This window comes from Bipolaris maydis, assembly GCF_028858645.1.
Source record: "Bipolaris maydis strain C4 unplaced genomic scaffold PSV08scaffold_1, whole genome shotgun sequence".
Lineage (NCBI taxonomy): Eukaryota > Fungi > Ascomycota > Dothideomycetes > Pleosporales > Pleosporaceae > Bipolaris > Bipolaris maydis.
In genome coordinates this window covers 1,960,660-1,974,069 of record NW_027093857.1, presented here as the reverse complement: position 1 = coordinate 1,974,069, position 13,410 = coordinate 1,960,660, and the positions used below count along the sequence as shown (strand labels likewise).

Here is a 13,410-nt window from a genome sequence, read left to right as displayed (position 1 = left end):
CACACCAAGCCTTGCAGCCACCACCGACCTTGCTCCGCTCACAACCGCACCAAGACCTTGTGCTTTTGAATATTCCGCTCTACCCTCGAGACACTACCGAACATGATTGCAGGACGGGGTAGGCAGCGGATAAGGCCCCCACGAAGGGTAAGTTTTGTGCATTCGCCCTTGCCACCCCACACTAACCATGTCACGCTCATAGGGTCTACATGGCGACGAAATTGATTTCGAGAACACATGGGGCACCATTGAGGCCGCCTTTCGCGAGATACACACAAAAAATGCCTCTAAACTATCATACGAGGAGTTGTATCGCCACGCCTACCGTATCGTCCTCAAGAAGAAGGGCGAGAGTCTATACAACAAGGTCCACGAATTTGAGAGCAACTGGCTGAGCACCGAGGTCCGCAGCACTATCCACCAATTAATATCCCCAAACCTCCTCGTAAATCCGCAAAGTATAGGCGGAACCACACCCAACGAGCGACGCGTCGCCGGTGAAAAGTTTCTAAAGGGACTGAGGCAGGCATGGAGTGACCACCAAATCTGCACAAGCATGCTGGCAGACGTGCTCATGTATATGGTGAGGCTGGTCCCTCTTCATATCATGCAAAGAGGCAACAAAAGCTAATACATGTGACAAAGGATCGTGTTTATTGTGCCGACCACCGCCGACCTTCCATCTACAACGCTGCCATGGTTCTGTTTCGCGACGAGATTCTGAATTCGCCAGTATCTTCAACCGACGCTCGCACTATTCTTGGTCTGCTAAGCTACATCATCCTTGACCAGATCCAGATGGAGCGCGATGGCGACGTCATTGACAAGCAACTTATCAAATCCTGTGTATGGATGTTGGAAGGCTTGCATGAAGCTGATATAGAATCCGAAGAACAACGGCTATACAACACTTCATTCGAGAAGGAGTACTTGGAGACAAGCAGCAATTTTTACCGGGGCGAATCCGAACTGTTGCTACGCGACTGCCATGCGGGTGCATATTGCAAACATGCGCGACGTAGGATTTATGAGGAAGACGAGCGCTGCAAGCAGACATTGCTAGAGAGCACTGGACCCAAGATTCAGAAGGTAGTCGAAGACGAATTGATCAAGAACCGCATACACGAACTTGTCGAAATGGAGAGCGGTGTGCGCTTCATGATTGACAATCATAGGCTTGAAGAGATAAATCTCATCTACGACCTGAACAGGCGTGTAGACGATAAGAAGATGGAAATCACTCGGGCCATCCAACAGCGCATCGTGGATATGGGCTCGGATATCAACAAGGATGCAATCGCCGCGTCGCAGGCGCCTGCTGTTATGCCCGTCGTCGATCCTGCTGACAAGGCCAAGGGTCCTGTACAAGAAAAGAGTCTGAACCAGCAGACAGTCGCTGCAATCAAGTGGGTTGAGGATGTCCTTGCACTCAAAGACAGGTTCGACAAAATCTGGCGAGAGTCTTTTGAGTCCGATCCGTTGTTGCAGCAGGCGCAAACGCAGAGTTTCACCGACTTTATCAACTCTCCAACTTTCCCACGCTCATCAGAGTATATCTCCCTCTTCATCGACGAGAACATGAAAAAGGGTATTAAGGGCAAGACTGAGTCTGAGATCGATGCGGTCTTAGAAAAGGCAATTATACTACTGCGATATGTTCAAGACAAAGATCTCTTCGAGCGCTACTACAAGAAGCATCTATGCCGTCGATTGTTGATGAACAAGTCGATCAGTAACGAAGTCGAAAAGCAGATGATTTCAAAGATGAAGATTGAGCTGGGCAACAACTTTACGCTGAAGCTAGAGGCCATGTTTAAGGACATGACTATTTCTGAAGAGCTAACCGCTGGCTTCAAGAAACATGTCGAAGGATTGGGCGACAAGGACCCAAAGAGAATCGAGCTATCCATCAACGTGCTCACAAGCATGACATGGCCTCTCGAGACAATGGGTGGCGCAGCTGCCGACGAAGAAGATCAGCGGCCACGGTGCAATTATCCTGCTGTTGTTGACAAGCTCAAGCGTGGGTTTGAGAAGTTCTACAGCCAGAAGCACTCTGGCCGACAACTTACCTGGCTAGCCAACATGGGTTCGGCAGACATCAAGGCTGTTTTCCCCAAAGTACCGCAAAAGGACGGCTCGTTCAAGGAGCGTCGTCACGAGCTCAACGTGTCAACATACGGCATGGTTATCCTGCTCTTGTTCAACGATCTCGCTCCAAATCAACACATGACATTTGAGGAGATTCAAGCGCGGACCAACATACCACCAAGTGACTTGATCAGAAATCTTCAGTCGCTTGCTGTAGCGCCAAAGACGCGCATTCTAGTAAAGGAGCCCATGTCCAAGGACGTGAAGCCCACTGATCGCTTCTTCTTCAATGAAGGGTTTCAAGGCAAGTTCGTCAAGATCAAAGTTGGTGTCGTTAGCGGAGGAAACAAGGTTGAGAGTGATCGCGAGCGACGAGAAACAGAAAAGAAGAATGATGATTCGCGAGGTTTCTGTATCGAGGCTGCTGTTGTGCGAATCATGAAGTACGTACTTTATTGCGCCACCTACTGTATCGTATGCTGACCAGCTTTCTTAGGCAACGCAAAGAACTATCACATCAACAACTCATGTCAGAGACGCTCAGCCAACTCGTTGGGCAGTTCAAACCTGAGGTCAACATGGTCAAGAAGCGTATTGAGTCGCTTATTGAGCGTGAATACCTTGAGCGTATAGAGGGCGCGCAGATTGACTCGTATAGGTATTTGGCGTAGGAGCTTTGCCCGGCCGCGTTGACTTTTCATTTATCTTTCACGGAGTTTTTTTTATGACCAGCATCGATTTGGCACTTGGGATGGATCAGCATTGCAGAACGCATAGCATAGGCGTCAAAGGCATGACGGTGATGAGCATTATCAGAGGACTATCTGTGGATGCTCTTTATGAGACGAGAAGCATTGAATAGTTATTAATCATGAAAACATACAATTCTCGGCTCATTGATCAAGGTTTTTCCTGTTTTGAATTCTGCATTCATCTCTTGTCGACTATGAACAAAGCTTCTTAGAACCGGGTGGATATGTAATTTGCAAGTTCAAAGTCATGTATGACACTGATTGGTCGTGGTGCTCATTGATTGGCAAGTATCTTTTGGTTGAAATATTACAAGATTGACAATTGTTCATCCTAATCTTCAAGTGTCCCCCCTTCAGTCTTACCTATATCTTCCAACAATCTTCCTCCTCTTCTCAAACGCGTCTCCGGCAGCGGATCCTGAGCTTCTTGGACCATCACCAACAGGCCTCTTCCTACTCCTCTCCAAGCTTCCCAAATTACCCCCCTTCTTCTGCGTAAGTCGTTCAATGCGATCAATGCCCGCGCCCAAACTTCTCCATTCCTCGCCTCCGAAACCACCATCGCGCTGCTGCCGGGCCTTTTTCCTAGCAGCCTCCTTTTTGCTCTCTGGAGCCAAGCGAGTGAAGTTTGCTTCTTCGTATTCGCGTCTTTCATTCTCTTCGCGGCGCTCACGCTCAGATTTGGTGTGCCGGCCGCCCTGTGTAATGGTAGACCCAATACTGGGCTCAGCAATGGGGGCAGTAGAGAGCTCGGTAGCAATGAATTCATCCAGAGTGGCTGATTTTCCTGGGCGGCGCTCTCGTCGTGCTTCGCGACCTTCTGGAGTCGGCATGGCCATGGGAGTAATCTTGGGGGGCCGATAGATGCCGTCTTTTGCAGATTCACGTACGCGCTCCTGACTGGCTTCTGTCTTTTGGCGTGTAACTTGGGCACGTCGGGGGCCGTATGCCATTTCGTCTTCGTCTTCTTCCGTCTGTGCGGACCCAGCTGATTCGGCATCGCTCACATCTGAATCGGATCCTGTGTCTGTCTTCATCTTCTTGGGTCTTGAAGCCAAACTTGTAGGAGCCTGGGTAGTGCGACGATTGGCATCATCTGCCGTCCTCAAAATCTTGTCGATTTGGTATTTCAGACGGCTTTCGAGGGGGCGAACGCCCTTTTCCAGGTAGATCCTCAGTTCAACAAGCTTTTGAACGACTTCATCCTGAGGAAGGAGATCTGTCTCTTTATGGTTGCTTTTTTGTGACCTCAATTTAAGGAGTATAAGGAAAACCAGGTTTTGCAGGTAGCTCAGAAGCAGCTCGTTCTTTACGTCCAGCAGGGAGATTCCTTCCTTTGGAGGCACTATATCGTCATTGGGCAGCGCTTCGGTAGCAGATTGAATAGATGTCGTGAGAGTCGCGAGGAGCGACTCAAGCGAGTTGTCGACAGCCATGATGTTGGAGATGCAGTCGTGGTTGTGTTTTGTCGCGCGCAAGCACCCAAGTTGCAAAGAAATTTTAGTGGGTCCGGCTACTACGCTAACGCACGAGCCGGGTAGGGGCAAGTCTGCACCAATCACCTTGTCTTCAAGCCAAGCCATTGTCGAGAAGTAGCATCTCTGCGCTTTCGGTAGCGCTTGGTGAGTTTCTTCTTCTTGAATCAACTAGTCATGTGATTGGTGATATACCTCGTGGAACTCGAGTTTCGGGACTTGGTGATTCGTCATGTTACTGACGGTCTTGAGCAACCCGAAGAACCCAAACTGGTGTCAATCCATCTGCTTTCGCTTCCGAAACCAATTCAGCCAATAGATTGTCGGACGATTATGACCATCTCCTCAAAAGCATTTTCGGTATGATTGGAAAGGGAACAGGGTATTCGTCAAAGCGTATGCATGTTTCAGATAATACGCTACGAGCAAGATGCGACCGGCATTTACTTTGCCGGCAGGTACGGTTAAGCTCACGTGATGAATCATTTGTATCTCATTGTATTACCAAGTCGATGAACCCCTTAAAGAAGCGGAACGTTGAGAAACTCTTAATATTACGGATGACTTTGGACGATAATACTCCAAACTTAACGACAGGGTATAGTCGTGTACCTAGCAATACGAACTGGTCTAGATTTGATGAACCCATAAGTCACCTGGAGACCGTATATAGCCCGAGGGAAGATCGGAGATTGAGAGAATCTTATTCGTACGAACGCAAGATGACAACGATGAAGGATCCGGCAATCTTGAAACAAATTTTATCATGACGCGTGGATACGTGGCGAGCGGATAGACTGGGGGAGAGCGTATTAGGCTGACATGATTGTATTCTGTAAGAGGGATTTGCTTGGCTGGGAACGGGCCAAGAGCGTAGTCCGAGCGCTCGATGGCGATTGTATATCGTCGGTGAAATTTATACTTCACGGCTAGGGGCATTCTATGCTGCTTCTGGAACTTTTCCACGACCCACATCCACTTGTTCGGGTCTGCGATGACGCCTAGTCGTGTATCACCAGACCGCAGCACCATGATGATATGAGGAAATACAGCTACTTCTCTTGATGTTGTTTTGCTCGCGAGACTTCACGTACCCGGTAGTGGTAGTGGTGGCGGCACGAGCTCCCGTGTACCCGACTGTGGCGTCGTCTTAATCCGAACATCACCAATGGTAGCGCAGGCACTCAAGCGCCAGGCAAGGCCTCTTCAGCAGATACGGGTTAGAGTTTGATATCGTCATATCCCGTGAGTTGCAGAAGCCGGTCCTCAATACCTGGGGTTTGACCAGCTTAAGCTTCGAATCTTAGTTGCATGCTATCCATAGTACGGCACTAAGTGACGATTGCTACTACGGATACCTCGGCACGTAACCAAGTACAATCTCGTTGTGTGGTAATCTGTTGCTTGTGGCTGTTTTGCCTCCTGCCGATGAGCGTTGTGTGAACACAATAGATATGGATTTGCACAAAACGTACTGGTGGGTTGTACATAGGTACATCATACATGGAGGCCATCGGTGAAGGCTGCGCAGCGTTAGTCCGGCTAAGCCCCAGTGCCCATCAGCTAAAGACTATGAGCCAATAGTGACGGTACTAATATCTCAGATGAAGAGCTGACGATAGCTCCATTCCCACCTGCCACGCGACCCCCTCCTACACACCCTCAAGACCCCTGCTCTGCGTCATTTTACTGTGTACTAGAGACCAGTTTCTCGAAGGTTTCAAAGAACTTTCCACCCATTTTCCAGAAGGCCCGAAAGCTAGGCGTGCGGGTAAAGGCGTTCAAGCTCACAAGGTGTTGGGCGTGCAGGGGGGTGGCGTACCCCGGTACCGTGCTGCATGATATAGATTGCACTTGTGCGGGGGACTTGCTTTAGTCACTGTTTTGTGCGTGTGGGTATGGATATGTGTGGGTGTTCAGAATTGTGCCGTGTGTGCGTGTGTGCGCGCGTTCGCCATGTATGTGTTGCCGTGTTAGGGTGTTATGCATGAGGGACAAAGCTAGGTAAGTCCAGTAGTAGAGTATGTATGTACAAAGGCACGTCACAATCAATGCCAAGAACATGGTCAGAGCTGGATGCAAAAGGTTGGCATGGGGCATAAGGTATTGTTTCTAATTGGCAAAGCTTTGCGCTGGTCCACCATAAGAAATCTTCTTTCACGCCCATCATCCTGGAACTGGCAATGGCCAGCGGCTCAGGCCAACGTCCTGTGGCGGGGCCGAACTCGTAGTATGGCCAGTATACATTCCAGTCTCCACAGAACGTCCTTTCAATTCATCACTTTGATTTATTCGCTGATTATCCGGTCTTTCTTTGCCGTGGGGGGTATAGGTAACTGGGTAACCTTCTCCATTAGGATGCGGCTCTTCCGGAGCATGCATCCTTTTCCTTGGCTGGTTGTCCTCTGCCAAGCACTTTCATCGTGCTTGCAATCTTGGGCTCGCCCTTGCAAAGTCGCCCCAGATGCCATGCCACGACTGGATTCACCAATCACGACGGCTGCAAAAGGCAGAACTTAGGATGCTGCAAGAATTTCAGGGCCGATCGTTGTCTGTGCGGAGCACATACATACAGTAGGTATGTAGGTAATAGAGTATGTAGGTACCGACACAGGACGCCGGATGTGCAGGTCTGTGCTTGACCTCAGAACTGGGTTGGTCCGACTACCCCGCTCTTGTCTCGTATATGATAGTCAACGTCGCGTGTAGTGAGTACTTCCTAATGCATATGTACGCGGAGCTCACCAAAAATGGAAGGCAAATCTTGCAGCGGAGTCGATAATGGACATTGCCCCCCTAATCCTGTAGGAGCCGTTCTGCCCGGCAATCACAAGGCGCCAGATGGTGCCTTGCATAATGTTTGGCAACTACCATGATTCAAGCCCCTCAAACTTCAAATTTGAGTCCTGCTGTTCGTAGCCACATCTGTCGCTTTCCCTCGGCTTCACGTATAATCTCAGCAGAGAGACGAAGACTGGGGGCAAGATGCGCATAGCGCTCCATCTCTAGAACAACGTTGTTTATGATGTCGTCCATTGTCGCGGGTGGCGGAAGCAGCTGCGATAAAGAAGGTGTCATGGTCGCACCCATGATGAGAAGTGTTTGCGAGATGATACTAGAGTATGGTTAGTGTACGTATGAATGACTTGGACGGTGAACTCACGAAAGAGCGCCTTGGAACAAGTAAGGCAAATGTCCAGCATGGTGCGCGGTGATGTATTCTAGTTGACGAACGCATGCTTCAAGGCACTTGTGGCAGTTATCCTGCACACTTGAATCCATTGCAAGAGATTCGTCTTGTAACACAAGAAGCACATAGGGTCGGAAGATGATTGTGCGGCATGCAAAGTAGCGTAGTCTCAGTACGGTCTGGACGGGGTTCTGCAGTGGCACTCTGTCGAGCGGAAATTGCATGGCTGGCGGTAATCCAGCATACCACTGGTTCAGTTGGTAGTCTAGTTCCACGACCAGCGGGTCTAGTTGCGCAATCGAGGTAGCAGCTGGACCTTTCGAGTATGGCGTTGTACGGATGTAGAGCATGGAGCTTACGCGGTTGAGCAGCCTCCGGAGAGCGATCTCGGCGAGGAAATACCAGAGCTCATCGCGGCCAACAGCGTCGGTCCCCAAGTCTTCAAAACCGGTTGGAAGTGAGAAGCCTTCTTCAAACTGTGCTATACCAGAGTGGGGAAGGTCAAGCTCAGCCAATAGATCACTTTCAATCATAACTGCATTCCAATACACTCTCTTGCCCAGCTCTTCTTCGGCAGGTGACACGCGACCAGGCGCACTCAACAAGAGCTGGAGCTTCATGCTCGCGCCCGACAACACGTTCCAGGCCTCTACTGGACGCACAAGGTAGACCAAGTAGGCTGCGGCTAGGATCTGACATTGTGCTGCAACCATATTGTTCCTTGTCATGACGGTGGGTAGCAAGCTCCAGGCTGCGGCAAAGTACGCCAAGCCCGGAGGATCCTTCTCCGGATTCTGCTGTGTGATGCTACCTGTGCTTGCAGCATGACCAAGCGCAAGCACCAGGAGCACTATGCAGCTTTCAGGGCCGTCCCGGAATCCATGGCTGAGGGCAGTCTGGTAGTGGGCACTCCAGGTATAGGGGTTGACAACGGCGTAGAAGACGTTGACTCTCTCAAAATATGCTTGAACATATGCGCCGGTGTTGGAGAGATCTAGCCCGCGACTGGCCCCGAGGCTTACCGATTCCCTAGTCATCTCGAGCTGAAGAAGGATCTTGGCGTCATACTGACGAGAAACGAGCTCGCGGATCATTGGCGACGACAGCAGATTAAGCGCGGCAGTATTATGGGTCTTTGGCATGGTCGAGATATTTGAAGGATGGTTGGTCCATGTGCCGATGCCGTTGATCGGCTGAACCATGCCGAGATGGGGTATATGGCCGGTACTGCGGGCGAGAAAATCTTCGCTGGTCGAGTTGCTGGCTGCGGGCGAGTGCGAAGAGAGCGAGAAGTTACTGGTAAGACCGGATTGGAGCAGGCCTTCGATGCGGTTCAAGTGTTCCAGAATCAGCTTGTCGCCTGCGTCAAGCTTGATGCCGGGTTCGCGGTAGATGCATTCTGCGTTGAGCTCTGTGCAAAGCCTGCACTTTGGCCTGGTTCCATCACATCGCGACTTGCGTGACCGACATATCTCACACTAGGTAATGTCAGTTTCTGGGCCAGAGGGAGGTTGTAGGACAAGATGAAAGCAAAGTGGCTGATGTACCGCAATGGTGGCGCGCCGCCGGGGATAGTCTATTGTGTCGGTACTTGGGCGCTTCTTGTTTGTTGGGCGCGGCTCTGTGCTTGCACCGTTGGTGCCGTTGCTGGTGGGCGCGATAGCATTTGACTGTGCGGGTGGGGTGGTGTCATTGGACATTTCCCGGTCGGTACCAGAGGACTGTGACATGTTGCGGGGTCGCTTTTTGAAGGTACCGTTTACACTACCGCTTCCCGAGAACAAGCCATTGGGGGACTCGAGGAGATGGGGAGATCTTAGAGTGGATTTAAGCACGAAGCTGTTGGCGTCTGGCAGAGCGGAGAGATTGAGGGAGAAGGCGTCACGGGGAAAGCCTCCATTGGTGGTGGCCGCTGACACGGGGCTGATCTCTGGAGAAGGAGTGATTGCGGCCATGATTGGTGGACGAGTAGACAATGGCCGGGGGGGTTAGTCCTACACTACACTTTGGGGCTGGGGCGTCCAGCCACGATAGCGAGAGTACGTGCCTGATGCGTAGGCGGTAGGGGTAGGATGGGGAGGGGAGGGGAGCGTGTGTAGTTGGTATGATGTAGTAGGCGTAGCAGCAGCAAAGACAAGACTGAAGAGGGCCGGGCCAGCAGCGGATTATAACCACGCCCAATCTCGCGTCCGTTTAGCTCTACACATGTGCAAAATATGGCTCGCGAGATGAGCGGCGCAAATGCGGGGATGACCAGGGGCGTCGAGTACTCCACGTTCGGCTCAGGCAATCAATAACAGCGGCGGCAGAGGAAGCTCGCAGACCAGGATGGCGAGTCGTCAGCGGAAGCGCAGCGTGTATCGTCGCCTCCCCACAGCGGGCGCAGGTTGCAGGCATGCGGGGGGTGTGGTCATCGGCTGCTTACAGAGAAGGATGCAGGAAGCACGGAGCGGTTCACACAGCCATTTGCTGCGTAGCTGTTGCTGCGGGTGGTGGCCGTGGTGGTGGTGGTGGTGGTGACCAGGCCCGACAGGGCAACAGCCGGCCAGCACTGCTCACACCCACGACACAACACGACGCACCCAGCCGGCCGCTCCATGGGCACGGCGGCCAACGACAAGGCGAGGGCGACGGCTACCCGCTTGGCAAAGAGGGTCCAACACCGACTGCCATGGCCATGACCCAACAGCGGCAGCGTGGACCTGCATAAACTGCGTCTCCTGATCATTCACGCCCGGCCCCGTCATGGCCGACAGCATTTCCATATTGCCCCCAAGCCACTCGAACTCGATGCGAAGCTCTGCTCTCCGTCTGATAGGCACGACCGAGCTTCGGTGCAGCTCCCCCTCATATCGGAGCGCCCCTCATATTGCCATGGCCGCCCCGGGCCCGCCCTGTGCCTGTAAGAGCCGTCAAACGGCGCCTGGCTGGCTGGGATGCTCCAAGCAGCCTCCATGGTCGCACTCGCCGACATGATGCATCGCCCATGGCATTCCTCATTCCGGCGCATCCACGCCCGGCCCTGCCACACTGGCAGCCAGGTGCTTAGTGCCGCCGAGGCCAGACGCAGTGTTGCTTCCTTGGGCATAGCCGCGCCTGGAGTTCACATGGCCGCACTGGGCCAGCAATCCTGATCTGCGCATCGAGCGCTTGAACCCTCCCCAAATGCGGCCCTTGGTGGAGCACGCCGTGGGTGTTGGTATAGTGTATGTGCACCACCATCTTCTCGGCGTACAAGGCGGTGGGATGCGGGCGGCCGCGTCTTGGACATGGCAATAGTCAAGTAGATACTCATGGCCCTTGGTGCTTGGTGGAGAATAGCCGGTGGGTGCGTGGGTGTGCCTGACTCTGGCGGCCATGCAAGTAGCGTCACGCAACAGCATGTACAAGACCGACAACGATCCGATCGACTGGAGCCCATGGTTGCATGTCTCGGGCGAGAATGCTTCTGTCGAGTGCGCGTCAAGGCCATGCCAGAGTATGGACATGATTACTGTCTTGCCTAGAGCAGCGGCGGGCGCTGTCCCATTGTGAGGAAACACGGCATCAGAGCAAGCGTTTCGGCACTAGGAAACTTTGGCCACGGTGCCTTGTAAGCCCATGACAAGTATCGTGCATGGCGCAGAGAGCCCCCGACAAACGGCAATCTACATGACTGTTGAGATCCAATGCAAACCCAGACAAGCCCTACGCCGTTGTGGCCTCCCTGCAACCAGAAAACCGTTTTTAGCTATATGCCTTTGCAATGTGCAACAAATGACGCCCCACGCACAGACTCGCGGTCTGGTTATGGACATCCCTTGCTGCATCGATGCAGTGGCTGAACGGCCTGCCATCTCTCACGTCCACAAAGAGCAAGTCCAGCCCTACGACATGGACGCAGCCACAGACCCAAACTGCATCCTAGCGAGCATATGCGACTCCAACTCCTCCTTCAGTCACTTTTCTTCTTCTTTCCCCCCCAAGAAACTTGCACTATTCATCATGTTGCCGCTGCTTGTGTCACACAGACTAGTTCATCGCCATGTTGGCGGTAAAGGAAAGAACCTTTCAGTCACTGCCTAGCAAACAAAACAGCGACAGACGAGCTGCTACTGCTAACGTACAGACCATCACTTCATCCGATCCTCAAAGCTCTCCCCACGCCCAGGCAAGTGGTCTACAAAAAGGAACTTCACGCAGCCAGCCATTCCCTCAAGCAAACACCTGACAAGGCCTGTACGGCGTGAACAATCTACGCCGCCGCACATGAAATCCGAAGCAGTCGAAGCCTTTGCATCCAAGACAGTGAGGCCAGAAGCACTGGAGGCTGCCAAAGCATTGGTAGATCAGGAAAACAGACAGTCAGGGTCAACTGGCTTGTCTGGTACAGAGCAGGTATGCTATAAGCACCTTCTCAAAGCACAATGCTAACCTGACTGGCCAGTTGCCACCTCAAGATACCCCAACCAATGTCCCGACTACGGTCGCACACTCACCTTCGCCCTCACAAGACACCGACGACGATGCCTCAAGACCTTCCACCCTCCTCTCCGAAGTGATTCAGGGTGCCAAGTCTGCTGTTGACGACGTCCTATCTTGGGCTGAGAAGAAGGTCGGTAGTTTGGATTCAGAGAAAGGCGGTGCAGGGCCCTACGACTCACCAGCTACATGCATGCCTTCAGATCTCGATGCTATTGCCAGTGGCATCCTGCCTGCCATGCCAAGCAAGAGCCAACACAACGAGGGCGCTCGGGCAAAGAGAAAGGTGATGAATGATACACCATTGGGAGAGGAACCGGACAAGCCCAAGGGACAGAGCAGTGCTTGAAAGCAGCATGTTGAGCATGTGGTGATGAAGCGGCAAATGATAGATTTGCACAAGCCGAACAACAAGGGAAATGGTGCATGATGCCCTGTTTATTTTGATTCATTTGTACGTTATCGAAGACAAACAAACAGAATTATCAAAGACTGCATTACGTTACCGAAAAGAATACCAGCACGTCTCTAGACCCTCACACAGCGCAGCGGGAATACGAGGAAAAGTGGGGGAACCATGCGTACATACGTACTAGTCCACGCTAGGTAACCTCGGCTTCGCACCAACAACCAAGCATCTCATCATCACGTCGACACAATTGTGCAACACTTTCCTCCCCATCACAAGCCAGAAACCCCAAGCCTCACAGCATCCCGATAGCATATCGTCTCTGTTAATCGCAACAATGGCATCGGTAACCTCGCAATCCCACCCACTCCTGCTCGCGACTAGTGCAGCCTACGGCGTGCTAGCCCTGGGCCACACGGTAAATACAACCTTGACCTTCATTCCAAAAAAAAGTAATAGTACCGTACGAGCAAGTATCTGATATCTTTTTTTTCTGTCGGTGATTACAGATGAAAGGCCTTGATCAATTCAAACATCCAACCATGAACACGCTTCCGCTAGTGCTCCGGGGCGCCTCCAAGATTGGCTGGTACGAAGGCAGTGGCTTCTTTGTCATTATGAGTAAGTCTTTGCTTTTTTCTTTAGGATTGGATAACATCAGACTATATCAATGAAGAAAAGTGGACAATCAACGTACTGATAATTCCCACTTTTCTCAAGGCATCCTCAACTACAAATGGTCGCAGGTTGGAGTGTACGACATTTATGACAAGAGCATTGCTGCCATCTTGACAGGCCTCTTGGCTGCCGCTGGTGCGGCTTATTGGAAATCCAACGACAAGCCCACCGCCCTGACGCTGGCTACCGTGGCTATCCTGCAGGGTCTTGGCGTGAGGAACGGGTGGTACCATCGCTCTTTCTAGACAACCGCGTGCTTAGCACGTCTCATCCCTATCAGCGTTACATTGCATGCTCGATATCGTACTTTGACCAAAGTTTAAGAGAATGCAACCATTATTACTCCTGGGTCAG

At 51.9% G+C, this 13,410-nt stretch overlaps 6 protein-coding genes across 6 annotated transcripts; 3 read left to right on the top strand and 3 right to left on the bottom strand.

Annotated features, from left to right (window-relative positions):
* Positions 1-102: 102 nt before the first annotated feature.
* PSV08DRAFT_213865 (Cullin) lies at positions 103-2,992 on the top strand (the record flags this gene model as incomplete). The annotated part of the gene is made up of 4 exons (XM_014222930.1): positions 103-147; positions 203-583; positions 646-2,534; positions 2,588-2,992. The coding sequence occupies 4 exons, from the start codon at positions 103-105 to the stop codon at positions 2,760-2,762; spliced, it is 2,490 nt and encodes an 829-aa protein (XP_014078405.1). The 3' UTR covers positions 2,763-2,992.
* Positions 2,993-3,089: 97 nt separating this feature from the next.
* On the bottom strand, positions 3,090-4,086 carry PSV08DRAFT_257477 (uncharacterized protein). Its single transcript, XM_014222929.2, has one exon. It carries the CDS (start codon positions 3,878-3,880, stop codon positions 3,203-3,205), a length of 678 nt encoding a protein of 225 aa, XP_014078404.1. The 5' UTR covers positions 3,881-4,086; the 3' UTR covers positions 3,090-3,202.
* On the bottom strand, positions 4,040-4,287 carry PSV08DRAFT_257475 (uncharacterized protein; the record flags this gene model as incomplete). The annotated part of the gene is made up of 1 exon (XM_066092478.1): positions 4,040-4,287. A coding segment is annotated over exon 1 (209 nt), but the record flags the coding sequence as incomplete, so codon positions are not given.
* A 2,856-nt stretch (positions 4,288-7,143) lies between these two features.
* PSV08DRAFT_193133 (uncharacterized protein) lies at positions 7,144-9,463 on the bottom strand (the record flags this gene model as incomplete). The annotated part of the gene is made up of 3 exons (XM_014222926.1): positions 7,144-7,433; positions 7,482-8,986; positions 9,056-9,463. The coding sequence occupies 3 exons, from the start codon at positions 9,461-9,463 to the stop codon at positions 7,205-7,207; spliced, it is 2,142 nt and encodes a 713-aa protein (XP_014078401.1). The 3' UTR covers positions 7,144-7,204.
* A 1,801-nt stretch (positions 9,464-11,264) lies between these two features.
* PSV08DRAFT_376317 (uncharacterized protein) lies at positions 11,265-12,318 on the top strand (the record flags this gene model as incomplete). Its single annotated transcript, XM_014222924.2, has 3 exons — positions 11,265-11,541; positions 11,617-11,885; positions 11,935-12,318. The coding sequence occupies 3 exons, from the start codon at positions 11,265-11,267 to the stop codon at positions 12,316-12,318; spliced, it is 930 nt and encodes a 309-aa protein (XP_014078399.2).
* A 287-nt stretch (positions 12,319-12,605) lies between these two features.
* Positions 12,606-13,400, top strand: PSV08DRAFT_358117 (uncharacterized protein). The gene is made up of 3 exons (XM_014222923.1): positions 12,606-12,796; positions 12,888-12,999; positions 13,099-13,400. Exons 1-3 carry the CDS (start codon positions 12,716-12,718, stop codon positions 13,299-13,301), a joined length of 396 nt encoding a protein of 131 aa, XP_014078398.1. The 5' UTR covers positions 12,606-12,715; the 3' UTR covers positions 13,302-13,400.
* Positions 13,401-13,410: the final 10 nt, after the last annotated feature.